Here is a 27238-nt window from a genome sequence, read left to right on the forward strand (position 1 = left end):
AAATTTACTGTTTTTCGGCAGCAAATTCACAATCCGAGAATCTTGCGAAATTGCGGAAAATTTGCTAACTCTTCAGCGTAACAGATTTTTGGCCCATGCTTGCGGCAGGGCCATGCAGACGGTCAAGGCAGGCACCACTGAGTGAAGCAACCTGATGTAGCATACCTAGGCTCTTTGACACTGACAGACAAAGCATATCTAATTGTATGCATCAAGCCACGTAGCCCCAATTTTACATGAACTGCTGTCTGGACTGTGCCTGGTATAACAACACTACACTGCCTCGACCTCTCCATACCACGACTAGACAGACATGTAGTTCTGCTGTAGTAGTTGTTGTAGACTGGTTTACCTGTTTGACACTCACGAATTGGCCATAGTTCTTCCCTAAACTGACGCTGATGATCCATCCATCCCAGTGAGTGATTGTAAAGAAAAAAGATATTATATTTAATCAATCATCATGGTATATTGGCAAACAGTAAGTGCAAGGACATTTTGCATATTGGAAAATGCAACGTAGGGGCCCCTGCAGTTGAAGTACAATTTGAATTAAACAAGGTAAAAAAAAGCAGAGTAGACTTGAGTTACATTTAGTGTGTAAAAGATTAAATAATAACAGAAGACATATGATTCATTTCATGCACAACAAACAAACAGCAATTGCTTTCATCAGACACAGACAGCCATTGCTTTCCACTGCATGCCATCTTCTTCTCATTCTTCATTACCTGTTCCACTTTTTGTCCGCTTCTTCTTCTGAAAGTGAGGGACCACAGGGCAGCCTCCCCTGTAAATTTCAGAAGTAACTGTCAGCAATCAGCAAGCATGTAGTCAGTAATTCCAGTCCCACTTGAGGGGACTCGTCTACGAAGACAAAGTATCTTGATTCTGCGTAATCCAGCCATCTGCCTTGAGGGAAATGGATAGGGGTAGTCCGGAGGAGGAGGATAGAGGAGCATGATTGAGTTGTGAACTTGTGAACCTCAGGAATGTAGACAGCGGCACCTTCAAATCAATAAGGAAAGAAGATGAAGACAGTGCTGCTGATGGACTTGTTGTGATTAGGTGATTAGATTTTTGTTGTGGTAAAAGTTGCAAAACAAAGAAAGACACAGGAATAAAAGTGAATAAGGATGAAAAAAAAAGGAAGTCATTTTCAGGCCTTATTGTCAGGGAAGTAGAGCTCATCCTCAAACTCTATGAATTGAGACGGGAGTAGGTCAGATAACAGAGAAGAACTTCTGGCACCTAAGTCGGTGTCCTCTTCTTCCTGCGTGCATTCACGTATTTTGTAATCTGGTGGTATGAAGTGCTGATTCATCTTGATCAGTGTTAACCTCTCCACATTTTTGGGTGAGAGGCGGGTCCTTTTTGAAGTTACAATGCACCAGCAGCACTGAAAACACATGCAGAAGGCACGGTTGCGAGTGGGCAAGACAAATAATTTAGAGCCAGGTTGGTGATCAGTCGCCAATGAGGCCTTTTCCGATACCAATACATCAATGGGTTATGATTAACAAAGACCTCTGTTGGGTCATCCAGATAGGCCTGCACCATCAACTCAAGGTTCTCCAGGTTTGCTCCACTTTGCGTACCATCTGTGGCCTTTGCATCACTGGAACGAGCAAACCCTTGATGAGTTAGCAAATCCGCTTCCAAAAATATTATGGCTGGGCCTGGTGCAGGTGAGGATGATGATACGGTTGCTGATGTCGTTAACGGCTGTGAGGGAAAGTGATTCCCTTCGGCCACATATTCAGAACTAGAAATTGACGCCGGATTGCCTTCTGATTCCGCTGTACTTCTGACGGCTCCTTCAATTTCCTGCCGCTCTTTTTTGAACCGAGTGGCTGACAGAGCTAGCCAATGTTTGTACTTTGAAACATCTGCTTCATCAAAAGGAATGAATGTTTTGCTGGCCACTGCCTTTTTGTACCGTGGATTAGTGGCACAAATGTAATGTTGTTCGGTATGTATGTTTTTAAGCCTTTCATTGTCAACTAGGTGGCTTAATAACCTCTCCGCCAACTGATATGCGTCTTGCTTTTCAGCATCATCTCGGAACGTTAAAGACACCGCCTTCAGTTGGTTCTCTAGCATGCACAACAATGGGATAGCTTTGCCCAAAGAACAGTCCTCCCTGCTGACTTCACGTGTGAAAACCTCAAAAGGACGAAGCATGTCTGTCAGGCTTGCAACTAGCTTCCATTCCTCCAACTCTAGCCTCATGTCTTTCATAGAAGAACCCAGTTTATAGACATACTCATTTATTACCCCCCACTGCTCAGACAGACGCTCAAGCATGTAAAAGGTTGAGTTCCCACGTATTGCCACGTCCTGGATGAGTCCTTTGACTGGCAGTCTACGTTCATGCCTTAAAAGAATGGCTGAAATGTGCACAGATTCTTCGGCAGGTGGTCAGTAACTTGCTGACTGTGTTTTCTTTTTTCATGAAATCGTGCACCACAATGTTAATACTGTGCGCCAAACACGGCACTCTGAAGTAGTTACCATCATGCATGGCCTTAACTATATTACTGCTATTATCCGTGGAAACATAACCAACTATGCGATTTCTTGGATGCAGCCATTCATAGACCTTCCTATCAAACTCCTCCAAAAGGTTATGTGCAGTATGAGTTTTCTCAATGGCAAACATGGCTACTGTTGCATGTTTCCAAGTAGCTTGAAAAATTGTGTCTGTGTCAACACCTGCTTTTAACTTGTCTTTAACCCTTGCAAAAGAGACCCAGTGTGCAGTGATGCACATGTAATCAAGGGCTTGGCAACTGGTCCACATGTCTGTTGTCAGGTGGATAGTGTGAACAGCACTCTTCTGAATAGCTGCGCCAATCACCTCCAGTACATCTGATGTAACACTGGAACAGCATCCCTGGCAAAATAGGACCGGCTAGGAACCTTCCATTTAGGGCAGACTGTTGCCACAAATTCTAGATAACCCATCCCTTCCACGAACGAAAAACGGAGAAGGTCCAGCACTAGCATTTTAGCCAGCTTTGCGTTATACAGACGTGCCATTGTGTGGTTGCGTTAAAATGGCGCATCCGACCAAAACATTCTGCTAATGGTGGTCTGGACCGTTTTACGTGATGATGATGATGCAGACTTCTTCAAACCAGTTAGGCTCATTGATGTACTTTTTCGCATTGGTGTCTCTCCCAGACTCTTAGTCTGCCTCATACATGTTGTAGGGGTAGAGGGTGTGGGCGCTACCACTGCAGTGCTGCTGCCAGGAGTACTGGGTGTACCAGAAAAAATGTTGGTCGGTTCTTGACGTCTCCCCTGCACGATCATCCCCTCGTCATCATCAGATGCAATGTGAATGGATACATTTGGATCAGTTCTACTTTTGCCTTCCCGGATCTTCCGTAGGTGCGCCTCCCATTGGATAGTGTGGTGTTTTTGGAGATGACCTCTCTGCCCTCCGGTACCATAGTTGGTACCAAGCTTACCCCGGCTAACTACTATTTTACAAATTGAACAAACAACCATGTTTTACGCCTTTTTGCTAACACTAAAGAAGTACCAAACTGGGGACTGGAGATGTCTGCTGGTGGTGGAGGTGCTACTTTCACTTTCAATGCCAGATGAAGTAGAGGATGGGCGTGGCTGAATTCGACTCTGTTGTTCAATTACAGCACCACTACTTGAGGTAATGGAGGTCGAGCTGGATGGAGGTCCCTGCCGGCCCTTCTGACTAATAAATATGGAAGCTGTAGGTCGTATTGATGTTGTAGTTAACTGCGTTGGTGGTGGTACCAGTGCCACGCCGCCCACATCCCGCTCAGCAGACATTCGGGATAGGGTGAAAATGCCTGTCTACTGCATGCCTGCTGGGGCTGGAGTGACGACTGTGATGACTGGGTCATCATCAAAGTGTTCATCAGCAGCAGAAGACACCACTTCTTGTTCGTCGTCATCACCCATAAGTGGAAGCCTTGTGGGAACCTTCCTTTTAGGCTTAGCTACCTTTGTCGGCTCATGGCGTGCCTCACTCTCAGACTGCATTTGTGGGTTCCAATAAAGATCAAGATCATCAGAAGGAAGGGTGCTTGAAGAATAACTTGTAGTAGCCCTCCTTAACCTTTTTCTTGCTGGGGATCTGGAAGGCAATGGATCATCCTCAGGCGAAGTGGCTTCCTCTGATGATACCTCCGCTTGAATCTCGATTTCCTGATGTGCCCCTACTTCTGGAGGAATAAGCATTGTGGGCAGTTGTCCCGCTCCATGCGCCTCTAGTTCCGCCTCTCCATGTGCCTTTCCATGCGCCTCTCCTGGCGCCTCTCCTTGCGCATGTACTTGCACCTCTCCTTGCCCATGTACTTGCGCTTGTACTAGTTGCACCTGTGGTTGTTGTTGCGACTGTGGTTGTTGAACACTCGTCAGCTGAGTTACACCCTGCGTTGATTGTATGCTACTTTCTTGTGATGAGCCAACATCACTGGTCGATGGTGATTGAAAAACTAAAGTGGCTGCCTCTGCAGCACTCATGGACTTGGACCTAACTCGGTGTGGTGGCACTGAGCCCAATGAAGCGGTCCCCGGCGGACCCTGCTGCTGCAGGAGTTGTTTTTTTTTCCAGAAAAAAGTGTTTGTGGGCACACCAGTCTCCTTGGTAAGTGGCACCACTTGCTTCTTCTGCTCCTTCTTACTGGCAGTGGCAACTTTCTTTGGGCCCGTCTTCTTCAGATGTCAGAACAGCAGGCTGCAATTGCATGAGTTGTAGAGTTGCCTGTGGCCACTCGTGGCGTCACGTGACGTTGTGCTGCACACACCGCTGCAGGACTTCTTCCTGGCACTGGTGGTTCTCTTGTGCACCTGAAAGCAAAGGAAGCCAAAAGAAAATCAGTTAAACACCCCAAAAAGTAAAAAAAATAAAAAGACAAAAATCACCACAATACAATGCCATCCATGCCCTCAATGATGTTTAAATTCAGGACACCACAGAAAGGCTAGGTCCATGGACCACTGAGTACCCCTGGGCATAATGGATGAAAGCAAGGCAAACTGGGTGCAGGTCTGAGCACACTGTCTGGCTTCAAAATGGCCCCTTAACCCCCACCACATGGCCAGGCCCTGCCTTGACCAGGCCTCAAAACGGTCCCCACCCACATGGTCAGGCCCCAACAGCACCCAAAAAGTAAAAAAAACACACAAGAATCATCACAATCCAATGCCATCCATGCCCTCCATGATGTTTAAATTCAAGGCACACCACAGAAAGACTTGGTCCTTGCACCACTGAGTACCCCTGGGCATAATGGTTGAAAACAAGGCAAACTGGGTGCAGGCCTGAGCACACTGCCTGGCTTCAAAATGGCCCCTTGACCCCCACCACATGGCCAGGCCCTGCCTGGACCATGCCTCAAAATGGCCCCCACCCACATGGTCAGGCCCCAACAACACCCAAAAAAGTAAAAAAACACACAAAAATCACCACAATCCAATGCCATCCATGCCCTCAATATTGTTTAAATTCAAGACACCCCACAGAAAGTCAAGGTCCATGCACCACTCACTACCCCTGGGCATAATGGTTGAAAGCAAGGCAAACTGGGTGCAGGTCTGAGCACACTGCCTGGCTTAAAAATGGCCCCTTGACCCCCACCACATGGCCAGGCCCTGCCTGGAACAGGCCTCAGAATGGCCCCCACCCACATGGTCAGGCCACAACAGCATCCAAAAGGTCAAAAAACACACAAACATCACCACAATCCAAAGCCATCCATGCCCTCGATGATGTTTAAATTCAAGACACCGGACAGAAAGACTAGATCCATGCACCACTCACTACCCCTAGGAATAATGGTTGAAAGCAAGGCAAACTGGGTGCAAGCCTGAGCACACTGCCTGGCTTCAAAATGGCCCCTTGACCCCCACCACATGGCCAGGCCCTGCCTGGACCAGGCCTCAAAATGGCCCCCACCCACATGGTCAGGCCCCAACAGCACCCAAAAAGTCAAAAAACACACCAAAATCACCACAATCCAATGCCATCCATGCCCTCAATGATGTTTAAATTCAAGACACCCCACAGAAAGACTAGATCCATGCACCACTCACTACCCCTGGGCATAATGGTTTACAGCAAGGCAAACTGGGTGCAGGCCTGAGCAGACTGCCTGGCTTCAAAATGGCCCCTTGACCCCAACCACATGGCCAGGCCCTGCCTGGACCAGGCCTCAAAATGGCTCCCACCCACATGGTCAGGCCCCAACAACACCCAAAAAAGTCGAAAAACACACAACAATCACCACAATCCAATGCCATCCATGCCCTCAATGATGTTTAAATTCAAGACACCCCACAGAAAGACTAGGTCCATGCACCACTCACTACTCCTGGGCATAATGGTTGAAAGCAAGGCAAACTGGGTGCAGGTCTGAGCACACTGCCTGGCTTCAAAATGGCCCCTTGACCCCCACCACATGGCCTGGCCCTGCCTGGACCAGGCCTCAAAATGGCCACCACCCACATGGTCAGACCCCAAAAGCACCCAAAAAGTCGAAAAACACACAAAAATCCCCGCAATCCAATGCCATCCATGCCCTCAATGATGTTTAAATTCAAGACACCCCACAGAAAGACTAGGGTCCATGCACCACTCACTACCACTGGGCCTACTGGCTATTGAGGCTTTACTGGCACCCCCCCAAAAAAAAATCAACATATAACAGTGAGCTAAAATTCCATGACATAAATGAGATTTAAGTTTAAAAAAAATCACCGAAACAGTTGTATCATGCACCCATGACTAACCCCGGGCCTACTGAATACTGTGGCTACCCACAATATTTATTTTTTTTAAGTTGTGAAAAAAGTTTTAAAATTGTAGTTGCAGCAACTGCAATGCCCCAAACAAACCACACCAACTTACTTGTAAAATCTCAAATCCAAATGTAATCCAAACTCCAAAGTTCAAAAAGTCCTCAAATAGAAATATCCAGCAGCAGCCAAAAAAAGCAATCCTTCCAGCTCCAGATCCAAATCAAAAGTGACCAGGACATCAACAAAGCACTGGGAGGAGCCTTCTGGACAGGAACAGGAAGTTGGAGATCCTCAATCTGAGGAGTTATTCTGATCAAAATCATGATTTTCAGAAGGTTTATGCTGCCTGCGGTGGATTTCTTGTGCAGAATTGCAATTTTTGCAAGTTCGGGAAAGCGAGCTGTTCAAATCTCCAGCCGAAAGTCAGCTGCGCGCCGCAGCTACGTGTTCGGCATTGTTTAATCCCGCAATGCATGATCGCGGGCCATTATGGCGTACTCGCGTTGTCAAACTCTCGCTGTGCAAGATGGCGGACCACAATGACGTAATTGCGGTCAAAAAACTCTTGCGCGATCACGCAGCAAGATCCAAAATGGGGCAGCACATGCAAACCGGGAGAAAAACAACTCGGTGGACTCAGAATCACGGTAAGTCAACTCTTCGCGCGCAATATTGTATTTTTCAAGCACGACCAAGCAAATAAATCCGCAAGCTTTCGAATTTACGGATTGCAAATTTGCAGGATTCGCGGACCGCAAAATTGCCAAAAATCCACAAATTCTGCGAACGGAATGGATTTTAAGCCCAAACTTAGTATAATACCAGCATTCTTAGTGGTCAACACCGACCCTCGGTGTTTAAGCCTAATAGTTTTAATCCAATTTTCTTCTCAGGCCCAAAATTCTCAATCGGGGCTCCAGTGACGTCTCCCCCCCCTCGCAACCACTTGCTAACAATGTCCACACTAAGTTGAACCCCGCTGGTGCTAGGAACACTCACCAGAGCTACTAACTCTCTGGTTATAACTACTCTTTAATTGATCCCTAGATCAGCGTACAATTTAATTGCCTCTGGCCCTTCAGCGCCCTCGCAGGCACCATCTGCTACCGCGTACTCCCTCCAGGGATTTTGACTTTATCTCAGGTCAATTTTTAGTACATGAAGTGACCTTCAAGTTTCAGAATGCTGTCATACGTATGGGCACTGCCATAATCACTTTTCTTCTAAATACCTACGTCACACAATTTCCTCCTCACCTACGCGTAATAGTCGCACATAGCTCATTATGTTTTTCACCCTTATCATAGGTAATTTAGCACTACACATTGGGTATTGTTCACCTGTACCTAATATTATTATTTTTTTACACCAGTGTAATACTTTTCTTCTCCTTTTTACTTCCTCTTCTTTTTTCAATATATAGACTATCTCTCGGGATTATTCTTTATTTCCTAATGATGATTCCCCCCATTCTAGTGGGTATTGTAACGTTGTCAACCATTGCATCTTGACTCCATATCGTTTTACCTATAATTGTCCTATGGCCTCTTTCCGCCTCTGGAACCAGAGAATAGCGCCCTTTTCCAGCAACATGCCCACTCCAGACAACATAGCAGACCTCCTCACAAGGACTCTTCACAATGGGGTAACCCGATAAAAGGTCTGAGGGGGAGGGCCCTGGAACGGAATCTGGTACCTGTGGTGTCATTCTTCCTCTCTTCCCTGGGATCTAGGTTCTATAGAACATGGAACTTGGACTCCAGATCATGTCTTATGTGTCAGTTACTCTTGGGTGGTTGATGGATGAGGTGTTAAGAATAAACCTCTCTATTAACTTCCTCGTGTGTTCCTGTTTCATTAAGAACATCACACTGGTGACAATTGCGGGATTGAAAGACGGAGGAATAGAAATCAACACCTCATCATCAAGCTGTGTCCATATTGTGACGCATACCTGCCTCTGTTGCATGGTCGAGAAAAATAACTGCCTATGTTAAAGAATGCAGGGATCTGTTAGCATGAGCTGAAAGCCATTTTGTACTTGGCAGCCATTTTAGGTAGCCATGTGCTCGCAATGTGCTTTCTCCATGTTCCAGATCCCTGCACATGCTCAGAGGGGCCTAGCTAGTAGAATGCACCTGCTCGTAGTATAGAACTGTCAGGCTATTCTTACTAATGTGTTCAGTTTGGACTCTCCTCCCACTTTGTTGAGCAAGCAAATCTTGTATACCCATATTAGTCATTTTGCCTGCTTACATGTGCCAGGACCTCCCCTTGGTTTTATGCTGACTAATGTAACGTAAACATATATAAGGTCCCTGTTTTCTGTAATCCTTAGAATGCCTCCTACAGTTCCTGAGGGTACGGTGTGACGCAGTCTCCCTCATCTGAGATTATTAAAATATGTGTTTTATATTACAGCTTCTCTGCCAATCTATTCTTTGTTGGTTTAAAAGGACTAGGTTTATCAGTGAGACCCCTGAGAAGGTTTCTATGTTCTTCAAATGGCGCTCCAACGTGGACCTCATCAGAGAAGTGGCTATCTAAGGGAGTGGTCTTGACAGGAGACATGAATCTACTGAGGAGAACAGGACAGGATTCTACTAGGGAGGTACTCTGTGCACGGAGATTCTGGGGATTCTCTGTCTCTGCAGCCCAGTATATTTCTGGTCTTCCTGATTTTGATTCTCCACATAATGTTTACCACTCCTGACTGAGAACCTTTTTGGCATGAGTATTATTATAAAAACGACCGTTGGGTTATTCAGAACTTGGCATTTGGAATCTGGACATTTGGGATTGGTAAGGTCGTTTGATGCGACGCTTGCTGCTTGGTTTGGCATTTGAACTGGCCAATTTTGGGATTTTGAAATTTGGAAATATATGAATTGCAATTTGTGTAGGCAGGTAATGAGGAGACTTTTCTCTACTTTTTATAAAACTTGAACAGCACAATATTTAAGTACTACTTTGTGTATAAGATTTTCATATGTTGCAATATTTTTAGCATGACTTTTTCAAGCACACATCGAAGAATGTGTTGCTTTTTGGAGGTACCATAGTGAGATCTGAAGTGAATCAGCCGGCTCCCCTAGAGGGGATACCTAAATAGGTTTAGGTGTAAAAAAACGCATTTCTTCCTTGGTGATTCAGTACCCCATGGAATTAAAATATGAACATAAAACAAACAAGGTGCCTTTTTTTTTTTTTTTTTTTTTTTTTTTGTAGCAAGGCTTTGCTTTTTTTTTTTTTTTTTTTTTTTTTTTTTTTTTTTTTTATTCAGAAAGAAAAAAGATTTAGGTTACAACACACCATGTATAAGTGTACACTCAGTGGCTTAAAACATCCGGTTTAACACAACAAAAAGAAAAAAAAAAAGAAAAAACATTTCAGAATTAATCATCTTTTCAAACACTGTCCATCATAATGTATGATTTTCTTGAAATATATCCTAACCTATCCCCAACCGCCAATCAGCTATTGGTTTCCAAATCCGCATCCCTCTTTCCCTCCCCCTCCTACCTTTCCTTGCATAAATTGGGTTTTCCAGATTGTATGAGGACAATAAATTAGCCAACCAAACCTGTAAAGTCGGGGGGTTAGGGTCTAGCCATGCCCTAGCAATACACAATCTATATACTGCCATAGCCAAAAAAACAAACTCATGATGTTCACCTTCTTCTGGTACTATTCCTAAAAGAATGTGGACTGGCTTAAGTTCCAACTTGATCTTAAGTGAAGCCTCCATAAAATGTTCAAGATTTCGTAGCAGTGTGTGTAGTTGTGGGCATAATGCAAACATATGTATTATATCCGCCTCTGCTGAGTTACAACGCGGACAGGTTATACCCTCTGTTCCTCCCCATTTCGCTATCCTTGCTGGCGTGTAATATAGGGAGTATATAGTTTTATAGTGCTGCGACTGTAAAGATGCCGAACACAACACTGAACATCCTAGCTCCAAAGAATCCTGGAACCACCCTAGTTCTCCTTCCAGCTTTTCTGCCCATTTTTCACTGTGTTTATCCAAATCGTCCTGCATACCGGACACAAAGCTAGCATATAGACTTCTTATGGAACAGTCCCCCCCTAGTCTTATTTTTTCCATTATCTCTACTTTATTATAGCCAGCCGGACCTCCTTGCTTATTCCCTAAGAAGCTCCTAATCTGTAAATACTTAAAGAAATCCTTATTATTTAAACCAAACTTAGTACATATCTCCGAAAAGGTAGCCAAACCCTGGATCCCCCACAGATCTCCAATGCTTGTTACCCCCTTTTTCATCCAGCTTTCCATTACTCTATCTCCGAACACCTCGTCTGGGAATGACCTATTTTTAAACAGTCTTGTATAGCGGTTGAATCTTCCTAGCCCCACTTTCTTCATATATGCCGTCCATATCTTCACTCCTGCCTCAACCGTCTTATATCTGGTTCTTTTATAGCACCCGTATTCCACACAAGCCAGAAAGCAATTTTCAGCCTCTTCCCCTAATACAGCCTTATAGATTCTAGTAGACCCCTCTCTTACCCTTGAATCATCTCCCCCCCCTATTAAGCCTTGCATATATTGTATGGTCGCCGCCCAATAATACAGCTTAAAGTCAGGTGCACCCCATCCCCCTCTTTCCCTCGGAAGTGTCATATAGCGATAAGCCCTGCGCGTTTTCCCATGGGCCCAAATAAATTTATTAAGAATCCTCTCTAATGCTGAAAACCACTTTGCTTCGAAGAATAGTGGAATTGCCCTAAAAAAATACAAAAATCTTGGGAGTATCAACATTTTAATCACATTCGTACATCCCAGCAAGGACAGGTGAAGGTTGTTTAGTCGTTCTAGATCTGATTTTACCTTCGCCAACAGGGGGACCACATTATTCTGTACTGCTACTTCCAAATTCGCAAATATCTCTACCCCCAAGTAAACTGCTGAGTTAACCTTTCTTAAATCTACGTTGTTTTGGTCATTTAGCACATACCGATTGCTCACTATTTGGGTCTTGGTTTTATTTAAGCTATACCCAGAGACTTTCCCAAAAGACTCGGCCTCCCTTTCTACTTCCACCATTGCCTCATCTGGATATGGGGTTAGGATGGCCACGTCATCCGCATACGCCAAAATCTTCGCTTCCGACCCATTCAAGCTCATCCTAGCAATTCCATCATTCAATTCAAGCCGGCGCAGAAAAGGATCCAAATACAGCGCAAACAGTAAGGGAGACGACGGGCAGCCCTGTCTCGTGCCTCTTTCAATCCTAATTCCCTCTGAAAATCCCCTACACACCCTAATTCTAGCCGTAGGGTTCTTATACAATGCCTGCATTGCTTTGATATACCTGTTGCCAATGCCATTCCATCTCAATACTTCCCACAAATACTCCCAGGAGACTCTATTGAAAGCCTTCTCTGCGTCTAAGAAGATCGCAGCCATAGGGTCTCCTGGGGTACTAGCTGCGTCAAAGAGAGTTAAGACCTGTCTTGTGTGTTGCGTGGTGTCCTTGCCTGGTATGAACCCATGTTGGGAATGAACGACTAGTTCCTCAATAACTCCTGCCAACCTTCTAGCCAGAATTTTGGAATAGATTTTTGAGTCCGCATTCATTAGCGTTATTGGGCGGTATGATCCTGGCTGACTTAGTGGTTTCCCTTTTTTGGGAATCACCACTATATCGGCCCCCCCCCAGGAGTCGGGAATTGATTCCCCTAGCTGTGCCTTAATCATCACATCAAACATATCCTCAGTCAACAATTCAGAGAAAACTTTATAAAATTCCACTGGTAGCTGGTCGGGACCTGCAGCCTTTCCGGAAGGAAGAAGTTTTAATGCTTCTATGAACTCCTCTTTCTTGAATGGTTGCTCTAACTCCTCCTTCCTTTCTGGAGAGATACCCTCTGGGGCCACCCCTCTCAGATATCCCTCTATCTCATGCGAGTTCCCCTTTATGTTTTCCGTATATAATGTTGCATAAAACTGCCTGAAGACTTTCTGTATCCCATCTGCTCCTACCACTCGATTTCCAAATTGATCTATCATCTCGAGGATATCTGCTGCTGCTGCTCGCTGCCTGGTGCGAACAGCCAACAGGTGCCCTACCTTTTCACTGAACTCATATATCCCCTCTTTTCGGGCCAGATATTCCCCCACCGCCTTGGATAACATATGTTCAGAGGCCTCTGCCTTTAGTGACACCGTCTTCAATAACACTGGCTCTGAGGTTTTCTTTGGTAACTATATATGGCTCAACGCAAGATGACCCGGAGGTGTTTCAATTTGTAGATTCAGAGCTGGTTAATTGGCCTGAACCGATTATACTTTGCGGAGATCTGAACATACATGATTTTAGAGACCCTGTCCTACAGTCAGGGACTCTTTATGCAGGAAGGAAAAAAAGAACCTATAGGGCATTGTGTGATTTGGTTAGTAACAACTCTTTATTCGACCCTTGGATAGAGCTGCATTCAGCTCTAGATGGAAGCACATTTTACTCTGCCCCTCATAAACGGATGGTTAGGCTGGATTATTTTCTGGTTTCTGGATCCCTCATTAATGCAGTTTCAATAGAAAAATACCCCCGCCTAATTTCAGACCATAACCCTTTGGTTTTAACAATTAAAATAGGGCTGGATAGAAGGGAAAAAAGGGAGTGGACTTTTGAAAGGGCATTACTGCAGGAGGAGGGGTACAAAGAGCGTATGGGATCATGGATCAGAGATTATTGGGATTTCAACAGGGGTACCGCTAGCCCGGGAATAGTTTGGGACGCCTTTAAGGCGGGGGTAAGAGGGGAGACCATGAGCTATGGGGCAGCTGCAAGGACAAAGGAAAAAAACAAGATCGCGGAATGGAATACGAAACTCCTTAATGTAGAGAGGGAGTTGGGCGAAGCAATAAACAAACAAGGTTCCTATTCTGTGCAGTTTTATAAATGGAGATACGCAGAGCGATTTTTTGGTGTTCTGCCAGCCAAAACTCGTGAATTGAGTGTATTTTAGCTTCTTCAAAATGGAACAGGCTGTTTTTGTGCAGTCTTTTGGGACACTATTGAGAAGCTCTTCTTGTAAATATGACTTACAACTAGTATTTACTAATGGTTTGGTTTAAATACAGTCTATGGGCTGTCTTTTTGTTTCTGTCCAAAGTGTTGATCTGTGGGTTAAATGTGTGTTCAAATGTCTATGTGGTTTGTGGTTTGACATTGATGGTATTTGTAGGAGTAAATCGTGATTGTGCGCATTGTGTAAAAATGGCTTGCCTTAAGCGCGCTGTATTGTGTGTTCTGAGGGTATGACCCCCTTCTATAAATGTCTGGAATGAGCTTAATGTGTTTGTTTATCTTTTAGTTGTTATCATTCTGTTATGCAAAATGCCATTTAATTAATATTAAATAAAAATAAAAAATAAAATCAAGAAATTAATTATATAACATATGCTAAATAGCTGCAGATAAAATTAGAATTCACATTCAATAGGAATAAAAAAGGCCTCAAAAACGAAATTGTGTACTTTGTAATAATTTAGATTAACATCCAAAATATTACAGCATTTTCCTTCGATACATTGTATTAGATACTAGCTTAACCGTTGCGCGTTGCTCTGATCTCAGAAGATAGGAAATTCAAGGAAACTCGTTATGATAACATTCAATTTACATTGTGTCTTTTTTATTGAAACGTATTCATTTTAATATGGAAAACATTTCAAAGTGTCGTTTTAATTCTATTTATTTATTCGAGGGCTTGTGGATACACAATATTTTTTGTTTTTCCGTCTGGTGCGTACACGAATAAATCAGAAGGTTTTCCGACGCATGAGCTGGCCACATACAGTTGTCCATGTGAGAAGCACGGATTCTCCGAACCTAGTCCACACACTTGCAGCGATTGTCCTTATGCTATGTTGATGGTCATTGCAAAAGCGAGTCACACCGGAACTTGTAAACGCTTGAATTCAAAAGGCATATCTGTTGGGATCATTGGAATACGTGGCAACAGTACATCTTCCCCCTTGAATTTCCCATTCAAAATTGTAGCTTCGATGACATTGTTCATCATCTTTTTCACCGAAAGTCTTGTACCGTTGCAAAGTCGTGGTGGACTGATGTTTCGGAGAAGAATAATCGGCACGCCAATTTTCAATGTTAAAAGGTGCAGTGGCATACCTGGCAAATCCAGTGAATTCACGAATTCCGTTGGGTAATTGACAACTTCACAGTATCGATGGACTTATACGTTGTAGCTTCGCCTGGTATTCCGTAAATGGAAAAATTCAGTATTCGAAAGATTATGAGGGCCCTGCTGGGCCGATATTTAAAAGATTATGAGGGCCCTGGGGAGCTGATTTGTAAAATAATATTATGCCAGAAACCTTTGCTGGAGTGTACTCAACAACTTCCCAAAGTTTCATGGCGATCGGATGAATGGTGTAGTAATGCATAGAGGACAAATGAGGGCCCAGGGAGGCCAATATTTAAAAGATTATGAGGGCCCTGGTGGGCCGATATTTATAAAAAATTTATGCAGAAACCTTCGCGGGAGTGTACTCAACAACTTCCCAATATTTAAAAAAAATGTATGCCAGAAACCTTCGCGGGAGTGTTCTCAACAACTTCTCAAAGTTTCATGGCGATCGGATGAATGGTGTAGTAATGCATAAAGGACAAATGAGGGGCCTGGCGGGCCGATATTTGAAAGATTATGTGAGCCCTGTTGGACCAATATTTAAAAATAATTTATGCCAGAAACCTTCACGGGATTGTACTCAACAACTTGCCAATATTTAAAAAAAATGTATGCCAGAAACCTTCGCAGGAGTGTACTCAACAACTTCCCAAAGTTTTATGGCGATTGGATGAATGGTGTAATAATGCATAAAGGACAAACATACAGACAGACAGACAGACATACTTTTGTTTTTATATATATATATATATATATATATATAGATTAACAACAGGCAATCACATCATATGAGTGAATTTGGTTGTTGCTGAACTAAACACACATTATAGACCGATAGATTTGACTGCATTGAAATGCCTCAGTTTTAAATAGACTGTCACTGTGCTTACATTTCCACACTAAAAAGAAGCTTTCCAACTGCTGTGTTTTAACTGTCACTGAGAAGCAGCTGTCTTTTTGGCTGTAGGCCACAGAGAGCAAGGGATTCTTACTCAGCTAGGATTTTAAGTCAGTGTCAGCCTGGTATAGAGGCTTGAATGCTTTTAAAAAGTTACAAAAAATCAGGTTCAATATTTTGGATAACAGAGATCAGATTGACAGTAGGGTTCTTCGTTTCTTAATTCCTTTTTACATGAGCACATCCGTGGTTCTGATGTTAAATAATTACTGTCCGTTTAAAAAGTGGTGCAGATTTTTCATGTTTCAAATTAGGCTTCTGTGCTTAGGGTTATGAATGAATGCATCTAAATATGATAGGCAAGGGATAAAGCTTGCTTTTCATATGTGGAATTATCAAAATGGTTGGTTTTATTAAAACATTTTTTTTATTATATGAAAACAAAGTTATTAAAAAGAAGTGCATTAAATTCGTTTTTTAATATGTGTAAAGCTTAATAATCATACTATGGACTCCTAGCATCAAACTTGAATTTAAGCAAGTGCTGTACCGCAATATGAAGAAACTTGCATGTGAAATGTTACTTTACCCAGGCGTACAAAACTCATTTCTTTTTAGGGTATACATTATATATTTCTGATGCCCCATCTCTGGGATATGTAGAGAACACTATGGGGATTCGTAATATGCAAAAAACATTGCAAAATGTCGGACAAGATTGTATGCACAGAATGCTTTACATATTTTGAAAGGAAAACTTTATTCACTTCTTCACTGCTAAGGAACATTTCAGCTGTTAAACATCGTGCATCCACCGCATCTGTTCCTGAATATACTCCACAAGGCAAAGTTTATTTGAAAATAATACTTTTATGTTATTAGGGCTGATAAATATTTATAACTAGACCTCTTGTGTACAACAATGTTTAAAACATTTAGGTTGGGTTTTCTAATTCATTGATAAGTATTGCCTTCAGTCAAATCTCAAGCTCCTACATATAATCTTTTTCTTTAAAAAAAAAAAAAAAGGTTGACAGTAATTAATTCATACTAATGTAACTACATTTCAGGTGTGCTAATCTATAGATTTCTTTGCTTGTAATTCAATTTTAGGAAAGTTATAGTTTATATATTTATTCATTCTCACGCATTAACATTTACATAGTGAGTCATGCAAAATGTAACTGCGCCACAATTATTTTTAAGCTCACCAGGAGAGCCTCTTGTTAAATTAAGCAAATTGAAAAAGATTTTTGCACACCAGGCACATGTTTGTGTAACAAATCTTAGTGCAGAAAGAAGACATTCATTACTTTTACACTGTTTAGGTGGTGAAGGTCAAGAAGTGTTAGAAAACTTGCCAGATTTATCTACAGAGGAACAACGAGGGCTAAATAAATATGAGATATGTATTTTACAGTTGGATGAACACTATTTGCCCCGAGTCAGCACCTTCATGGAAAGATACGATTTTGGCCTAAGAGAACAAGGGAAAGAAGAAACAGTAGAGGATTTTATAAACTGATTTAAGGAAGTTAGCTTCAAGTTGCAAGTTTGGGGGTGCCAATGAAGAAAGAATCCGAGATCAATTTGCGTTAAAATGTAGGAAAGATAAAATTAGGAAGGAGTTATGGCTTAAGGACGAACCACCTTTAGAGGAAGTAGTTACAATAGCTAAAAGGGTTAAACACATGTGAAAATGTGTTAATGAATTAAAGTGTGAAAAAAATAAATGTCAACCCACTGTGGGAGAAGTACAAGAAAGTGTATGTCTTGTCAAGAATGTGAAACTTGGTAATAAAGAGTAAGCTAAAGAAGAATCTGCGAAAGATACGTTTAAATGTTTTCGTTGTGAAAGGTCTGGGCACAAAGCTAATTCAAAATCATGCCCTGCTTTGAGTTTTGCATGCCATGGTTGTGGCATGGTTTGTAGATCTAAACAAAATAAATTTCAAAATAAGGATCTATAAGAAATAATTTGTTAAATTGGTGACAGTGAATGCAATAATCATCCCATAGAAAGTGTTAAGGTTGATGGTATCAATCTTGAGATGAAATTTGACTCATGCTCACATCTTAACTTAATTTTAAAAGATATATTCTGAAAATGGTTTCAACACAAAAATAATCTATGTAAGATGGATGTAAAACCAGGTGGTTATGGTGGTCAACCCATTAGTATGTTGGGGTATTTTAATGCTTGTATAGATATGGAAAGGACCAATACAATAGACCAGGTGAATGAGTGTTAATTGCGCTGGGGTATGACAATAGTTAGTATTCTCTTCTATCAGGAGCTCAAAGGATAAGGTTGCAGTCACCCACCATCAACCCACATGGGTAATGTTCACACAAAACCACATATAGAAGATAAACAAAATACATCCTGAGCTAGACAAAAGTACATCAATATAAGTAAACAAATTCCAAAAGATGAGTGATCTTCATATCTTCCTTTATTAATGCTGTTTTTCTTCATAAAACACACTAGCCGCCAACACGTGTTTCAACTTGGTGAAGTTAACCATAGAATTCTTCAGGGCTATAGCTAGGAAAAACAGCATTAATAAAGAAAGATATGAAGATCACTCATCTTTTGGAATTTGTTTACTTGTATTGATGTACTTTTGTCTAGCTCAGGATATATTTTGTTTATCTAGATATGGAAAGGAAATTAATTGTTGGGAAAATGTATGTCTCAAAAATAGGAGATAGTTTACTTGGCTGGCCACATCAACGCTTGTTGGGGTTACATTGAATCCTAATGCAGAACCTCAAGTTCAGATTCAGAAGATTGAAGGTAAAATAAATCACTTTGTGTCTGATTTTCCGGGTTTGTTAAAAAAAATTTAGGTTGCTTAAAGGGTTATAAACATTGCATCAAACGTACAAATGGAGCTGCACCATCCGTGGCCAAAGTGAGAAGGATTCCCATGGCCCTACAAGAAAAGGTGGAACAGGAGCTTGATAAGTTATTCAAACAAGAAGTAATTTCTCCTGTGGAAGCTTCTGAGTGGTTAGCACCAGTTGTTGTCGTGAACAAACCCAATGGTGACATAAGACTTTGTGTGGACTTGAGGTCCCTTAATGAGGAGGTGGTCGTTGACAAATTTCCCTTGCCTAACATCGATGAACTAATGTCTACTTTGAGTTGTGCAAAGTTTTTTCAATGTTGGATTTCCCATAGGCCTATCACCAAATTGAACTGATGCAGGACTCACAAGACATAACAGCGTTCATCACTCCCATGGATGCTTTCAAATATAAAATAATGCTGTTTGGTCTTGTGTCTGCTGCATCAGTCTTTCAAAGGGTTATGTCCACAATTTTAAAAGGTGTAAAAAATGTTAAATGTTATCAAGATGACATATTGATATTTGGTTCGTGTCAACAGGAACTTGACATGTATGTGAGATTGGTACTTGGGAAACTTGAAAAAGCCTGTCTCAGATTACAATTTGAGAAATGTAAGTTTTTTTGCACAACAGGTTAACTGTTTAGGTCATTGCATCACAGCATCAGGTATTATTCCCAAGAAAGAATGGGATCATACCATTCTCAATTTAGCAACTCCAAAATCTAAAGAGGAAGTTGTCTCCTTCTTGGGAATGATTGAGTATTATGGGAAATTTGTAAACAATTTTTCAAGCAAATTAAGTAACATGAGACAGTTGCTTGTAAAAAATAAAGAGTTAATTGGTCGAATGACTGTCAAAAGGAATTTGTGGAGTTAAAAGAAGATTTAAAAAATGCACCCAGTTTACAAGCATTTAGTCCAGATGGAGAAACTACTGTGGTGACTGATGCAAGCTCGAAAGGGTTAGGTGCCATTTTAAAACAAACTAGAAATGGTGAAGAACATTTGAGTGCATGTGCATCAAGGAGCTTACATGGGCCAGAATTAAATTACTCTGTAATTGAGAAGGAGGCGTTGGCTATCTACTGGGCACTTAATAAGTTTAGAAACTTTGTTTGGGGAACATATTTTAAGGTATGTTCAGACCACAAACCATTAAAAGAAATTTTTACAAAGAAGGTACTTGTTTTAATTTCCTCTCGTATAAGACGATGGGTTGAGGGTCTTCAGGATTTTAATTTTGGTGTAGGGCATCTCCCTGGTGTTGATAATGTTTCAGCTGATTGCCTCTCTCGATTGGTTTGTGATGTAGAAGATGAACAGTTTGTGGATGATTTCTTTGAAGAGGAAATCAGTGTTTGTGAAAATACCTCAGGTGTCATAAAAAGGGAATGAGTGGAAAGAGGAAGTTCAAAAGGATAGTGAGCTGTTGAAAGTTATGAATATGATTCAAATAAAAGTTTTAAATGATGATTCCTTGCCAAAAATTTGCCGAACAGTTGTTGATGAGTTATCTTTAGACAAAGAAATTTTGCTGAGAGGGACTAAACTGGTTCCTCCTTCATCTCTAAGAAAAAAGATAATGGAGGAGGCGCGTCAGGATCACTTAGGAATTGTGAAAACAAAGGAAATATTGAGAGCTTGTTTCTGGTAGCCTGCTATGTATTTGGAAATTGAGCGTGAGGTTACAGAGTATTTACAATGTAAGATCAGTGATAAGGTAATTATCACTCTCACTGCTCCTATGGTTTGTCGAAGACTTCCCAATGATCTTTGGGAAGATATTGCTATTGATAAAGTTGGACCCCTTAGTGGTGAACATCGTACACCTTTTTTGATTGATTTGATTGATCTTTATTCCAGATGGGTTGAGATTTTGTGTGTATCAGATGTTACCTCTAGTTGTGTCATCTCTTTTTTACAAGATATTTTTAAGAGAGAAGGCTTTCCAAAAACTCTCTTTTCGGACGATGGCCATCAGTTCTGCTCTGGACAAATGAATGATTTTCTTTTAACTTGTGGCATTATTCATAAAAAATGTTCTGTTTATCATCCAGAAGGAAGTGGAGCAGTTGAAAGATTCAATAGGGTTATAGAAGAAAATATTCAATTATCCAAGATGAATTCCTTGAATTGGAAGGATGAGTTACAAAAATGTATTTTAGTGCATCGATTCACCCCTCACACCTCAACTAGCAAATCGCCTTTTGAGTTATTTAAAGGCAGAACTCCTAACACAGGACTGTGTACAGGTTGGATGTCTTGGGGTAAAGGTGTAAAAGATAATAGCAGTGGTGTTTGGAGAAAAAGAGAGGAAAATCTACAGCTTAAAAACACATTTTATTTTGATAAAAGGAAAAAGGTGAAAGAAGTACATGTAAAGGTGGGTGATCTGGTACGTGTGAAGACTCCTGTAGTCCAATTCTGAAAGGAATAAGTTGTGCATTCATTTGCCTAGTGGTTCAGATGAGTTGCCTAAGTCTTGTTCGAGACGTAGTGGTCGGAAGACTTTGGCACCTGTTCATATGAAAGACTATGTTAATGAGAGGTTATGTTAATTCATGACTTTCCTTAGTAAAATATTGCTTATATCTCATATTGTATCTCATGTTCATTTCATTATTGAAAGGGAGATGTGTGGTGTCATTCTTTCTCTCTTCCCTGGGATCTAGGTTCTATAGAACATGGAACTTGGAATCCAGATCATGTCTTATGTGTCAGTTACTCCTGGGTGACTAATGGATGCGGTGTTAAGAATAAACCTCTGTATTAACTTCCACGTGTGTTCCTGTTTCATTTAAGAACATTACAGTACCCGTGACCAATGACCAACAGAACCCACTGGTCAGAAATCAGAGTTCCCCAATGATCCAGAAACCAACGGAGCCGAGCCCCCACCTTGGCATAGTCACTTTTTCCCAGCACCCTGAGGCTGCTGCTGCTGTCGGGACATGAAATGGGATCAAGCCCCCTCCCCCCTGACCCTGGGTCTGTCCACGAAAGGACTGAAAAGAAAAGAGAACTTTCTGAACGCCCTGCTTATGAAAAAAGTATTTCTTCTTCTGCACACTTTGAAAAGGCTTCAATAACTTCTTCTACTCCACAGACCGCTGCACCATCGTGTTCAAATCATCCCCAAAAAGCCGGGGACCATCAAAAGGCAGTTTATGAATCAAGGCCTTCTGAGCAGCCTCAAGACGCCAAGGCTTGGTCCACAGAGTCCGCCAACCAGCCACCGCTGCCCCGGCATCTGAGGAGAAGGCCCACAGCTTATTAAAAGTTACATCAGACAGAAACTGTGCAAAGAACTCCACCTCCACCAAGATAGGAGCAGGAAGAAAGAGAGAAACCCCAAACCATTCCTTAGGCAGAACATCCTTAATGACATTATGTAAAGGCAAGTCATCCACCATTGAGGTACTATATTGGGAATAAAACCCATCATCCACCAAAGACTTAGGATCAAACCCCAAGACCCCACAAATATGGGCCAACATGTCCACAAAAGCGTTACCCTGGATATATTTCCCCTTAGGAGGATTGTCCATGTCCTCCTCCTCCTCCCCTTTAGATTTCTTTGCAGAAGGCTCCAGAAGCGCAGCTTGAACAGCAGAATTAATCAAATCCAGCAAATCTGACCTAGAACAGGTCATCCTCACGCAGGTCCTGCACATTATTCCTCTTAGGAAGAGATCTGGCAGGCACTGGGGCGGAATCCTCTTCCTCCATGGCTAAGGCAGAATGCAGCAGCACCAACAGGAACCAACCGAGAAAAAACAAAATGCCCATCAACTCCCCCTAAATACCACCTCCCAGCTGTCGAGTCTCAAAATCCACGAGACTTGAATTGCCAAAAACACAGCCCCGCTGCCTTCCCTAAAGCCATAGAAGTGTGGCTCAAGTGGTTGGAGCGGCAGACCCTGATGCAGAGGTCTGGCCCGGACCAGGGTTCAATTCCCCGCCTCAGCAGGTCTTGGGCTCAAATTTCCCCGGACCTGACAATTCTCGCCTCGGTGCCTATTCCAATCATGGAGTCCCACTCTGTAACTCTGGGCAATAGCTTGCTTAATCTCCACAACGGCCCCTCGCAGCGGGATGCCTGGCTTTCACCTTGGGGATGCCCAGTAATGAGTTATCTCGCAGGGAAATACCAGGACGGGTTCCCTAAGCAAGCGCTGGGACGCTTCCGGGCAGCCATGCGCTCTACAAATCAAATTTCATTTCATTCATTTCATTTCATATACACACAAGACATGGCCGCAGGAGCCATTTGCTGCTGGAAGTCCTCAGCCCCAGAGCGACCCGTCTACTGAACACAGCAAAAAGCTCCCTCCCCCAGCAAATCACAGGCGCGAGTCTGAAAAACAGAGGAGGGACTGATACCAACACACAAGTCTTTTCATTTTTACTCAAAGGAGTGAACGGCTTATACGGTTGCCGGGTGATTATGTGCTCGGTAATAACTGCAGCAATACTTCATGGAAGTGAACTTTTCTGGAAAGATGGGACATACACCAACCATTAGCCAATCAGAGGCTACAATTTTTAAATAACACATTACGAAGCCAATCCAAATCTTGGGAGGAGTCAGACTCCACAAAACAGATGCAACAGATCACCTAACAGTAGACACACTGTATTGGCTCGACCTTGAAAGGACAGTACATTTCATTCCACTCCACAGCGACTGCTCTTCTAACACAAATATTCTCCATAAGCCTCGGTTTAAAGAGCTGGACCAGGTGGAAGATCCCTTTTTGTGCTGTTCACCCACTGTGTTTTCCTAGACTCATTCCTTCTCTCTCACTGTTTAGGGAAAGGCTACAAGCTTTACTTTCTTCGCCGTATCCGTAGTGTGTGATCTCCTCAATTAATGCCAGTGTTTGAGCCTCAGCATCGTGAGACCTTCAGGTGTAAGTGCGCTCTATAAATCCAAGTAACATAGCATAGCAGAAAATAACATAACATCTTGAGCCTGATTTGCCAAATGTTTGACGTGCCTAAGCTCAGTTTAGGGAAGCATAGTATTTCCAAACATGAACTGACTGCATTTTCAGTGGCAGATCACATTTACAAATGCAGAAATTCTCCTAATTGTGTACTGGATTTGTAGGTATTGTTGGGTGGAACTCCCTGTGCATATTGTTGACCAAAGAAAATGTATGTTTGTGAGCATCCTTTAACCATTTCCGCCTAGGTGTGCACCTGGGTAACACATACATTTATTTATTTCAAGTGCAGAAGTGAAAACAAAAATAGCAAATATTGTGAAAGCTAAAATGATCTGGCCTTTGTGGGTTAGAGCATACAAACAGAGAAATGCACAAGATGATGTGTTGGTGGTAATTGTGGTGGAGGTAATGGTGCTGGTGTGAGTATTGATAATGGTAAAGGTGGTGGTAACAATGGTAGCAGTACTGGATCTATTAAGGGTGGTTCAAAGCTGGTGTTAATGGTGCTGGTGTGAGTGTTGATAATGGTAAAGGTGGGGGTAATAATGGCAGTAGTTATGTTATGTTAGGAGGTTCTTATAAAGCGCACTGTCACCGTGAGTTTCCTGGCGCTGATTGGGATTCAGTGAGATAGCAGGTTAAAGATTAACAAGATTGGGGGAAAAGCCAAGTTTTGAGAGACTTGCGGAAAAGGATGAGTGAGTTGACAGATTTGAGAGAAAGGGGAAAAGAGTTCCAAAGTGTAGGGGCAAGATGTGAGAAGCTCCAACCTCCAACCCTCGCGAGTTTGAAGGAGGGGGTGGCCAGGAGATGAAGATGGGAGGATCTGAGATTACGCGGGGGGCAGTACGGAGTGATAAGGGATTTCAGAAACCTAGGGGAGGGACCAGTCAGGGACTTGAATACTAAGCAGCCGATCTTAAAGGCTGCCCTAAGATTGACTGGGAGCCAGTGCAGTTTGGCAAGGAGAAGCTTGGCCGACTGCCATTTTGGAATCCTGAAGACCAGTCGCGCCGCTTGGTTCTGAGCGATCTGCAGCCTATAGAGCAAGGTTTTGGGCAGACCATAATATAAGTAATTTGGGAAGTCCAAGCGGGAGAGGACCAAGGCCAGGATGACTTGGAGCAAAACTTCGGGGGACAGGAGATAAGCGACCTTCCTGATCCTGCGGAGCTGGTGCATACAGGAGGAGACCACCGCCCCCACCTGGGCCTTGAGTGAGAGTTCGGAGTCGATGATGACTCCCAGACTCTTTACGGATGCCACAGGTGCAGGGGGAGGGCCAAGCCCTGTGGGCCAGAAGTGTGGACCCCAATGGATGGAGCTCTTGCCTGGAAGAAGGAGCTCTGTCTTTCCAGGGTTCAATTTGAGCTGGTTTTGGCTCATCCAGAGGAGAATGTGAGACATGACAGCGTCAGCAGTACTGGATCTATTAAGGGTGGTTAAATGCTGGTGTTAATGGTGCTGGTGTGAGTGTTGATAATGGTAAAGGTGGTGGTAATAATGGTAGTAGTACTGGATCTATTAAGGGTGGTTAAATGCTGGTGTTAATGGTGCTGGTGTGAGTGTTGATAATGGTAAAGGTGGTGGTAATAATGGTAGTAGTACTGGATTTATTAAGGGTGGTTAAATGCTGGTGTTAATGGTGCTGGTGTGAGTGTTGATAATGGTAAAGGTGGTGGTAATAATGGTAGTAGTACTGGATCTATTAAGGGTGGTTAAATGCTGGTGTTAATGGTGCTGGTGTGAGTGTTGATAATGGTAAAGGTGGTGGTAATAATGGTAGTAGTACTGGATCTATTAATGGTGATAAAAAGGCTAGTGTTAATGGTGGTGCTGTGAGTGTTGATAATGGTAAAGGTGGTGGTAATAATGGTAGTAGTACTGGATCTATTAAGGGTGGTTAAATGCTGGTGTTAATGGTGCTGGTGTGAGCATTGATAATGGTAAAGGTGGTAGTAATAATGGCAGTAGTACTGGTTCTATTAATGGTGGTTAAATGCTGGTGGTAATGGTGGTGGTGTGAGTATTGATAACGGTAAAGGTGGTGGTAATAATGGTAGTAGTACTGGATCTATTAATGGTGGTTAAATGCTGGTGTTAATGGTGCTGGTGTGAGTATTGATAATGGTAAAGGTGGTGGTAATAATGGCAGTAGTACTGGATCTATTAATGGTGGTTAAATGCTGGTGTTAATGGTGCTGGTGTGAGTGTTGATAATGGTAAAGGTGGTGGTAATAATGGTAGTAGTACTGGATCTATTAATGGTGATAAAAAGGCTAGTGTTAATGGTGGTGCTGTGAGTGTTGATAATGGTAAAGGTGGTGGTAATAATGGTAGTAGTACTGGATCTATTAAGGGTGGTTAAATGCTGGTGTTAATGGTGCTGGTGTGAGTGTTGATAATGGTAAAGGTGGTGGTAATAATGGTAGTAGTACTGGATCTATTAATGGTGATAAAAAGGCTAGTGTTAATGGTGGTGCTGTGAGTGTTGATAATGGTAAAGGTGGTGGTAATAATGGTAGTAGTACTGGATCTATTAAGGGTGGTTAAATGCTGGTGTTAATGGTGCTGGTGTGAGCATTGATAATGGTAAAGGTGGTAGTAATAATGGCAGTAGTACTGGTTCTATTAATGGTGGTTAAATGCTGGTGGTAATGGTGGTGGTGTGAGTATTGATAACGGTAAAGGTGGTGGTAATAATGGTAGTAGTACTGGATCTATTAATGGTGGTTAAATGCTGGTGTTAATGGTGCTGGTGTGAGTATTGATAATGGTAAAGGTGGTGGTAATAATGGCAGTAGTACTGGATCTATTAATGGTGGTTAAATGCTGGTGGTAATGGTGCTGGTGTGAGTATTGATCATGGTAAAGGTGGTGGTAATAATGGTAGTAGTACTGGATCTATTAAGGGTGGTTAAATGCTGGTGTTAATGGTGCTGGTGTGAGCATTGATAATGGTAAAGGTGGTGGTAATAATGGTAGTAGTACTGGTTCTATTAATGGTGGTTAAATGTTGGTGTTAATGGTGCTGGTGTGAGTATTGATAATGGTAAAGGTGGTGGTAATAATGGTAGTAGTACTGGATCTATTAAGGGTGGTTAAAGGCTGGTGTTAATGGTGCTGGTGTGAGCATTGATAATGGTAAAGGTGGTGGTAATAATGGTAGTAGCACTGGATCTATTAATGGTGGTTAAATGCTGGTGTTAACGGTGCTGGTGTGAGCATTGATAATGGTAAAGGTGGTGGTAATAATGGCAGTAGTACTGGTTCTATTAATGGCAGTTAAATGCTGGTGTTAATGGTGCTGGTGAGAGTATTGATAATGGTAAAGGTGGTGGTAATAATGGTAGTAGTACTGGTTCTATTAATGGCGGTTAAATGCTGGTGTTAATGGTGCTGGTGTGAGTATTGATAATGGTAAAGGTGGTGGTAATAATGGTAGTAGTACTGGTTCTATTAATGGCAGTTAAATGCTGGTGTTAATGGTGCTGGTGAGAGTATTGATAATGGTAAAGGTGGTGGTAATAATGGTAGTAGTACTGGTTCTATTAATGGTGG

General features: G+C 42.4%; 1 protein-coding gene across 1 annotated transcript in view; it reads right to left on the reverse strand.

The window, feature by feature from the left end:
- The window catches only part of LOC147736956 (NACHT, LRR and PYD domains-containing protein 3-like), a 409027-nt gene that overhangs the window by 270386 nt on the left and 111403 nt on the right, over positions 1 to 27238 (reverse strand). The window contains exon 4 of the mRNA XM_086922388.1: positions 23109 to 23120. Coding sequence (XP_086778514.1) covers positions 23109 to 23120 — 12 coding nt within the window. The remainder of the gene's footprint in view (positions 1 to 23108; positions 23121 to 27238) is intronic.

The sequence above is a fragment of the Lissotriton vulgaris genome, chromosome 1_1 (assembly GCF_964263255.1).
Source record: "Lissotriton vulgaris chromosome 1_1, aLisVul1.2, whole genome shotgun sequence".
NCBI lineage: Eukaryota > Metazoa > Chordata > Amphibia > Caudata > Salamandridae > Lissotriton > Lissotriton vulgaris.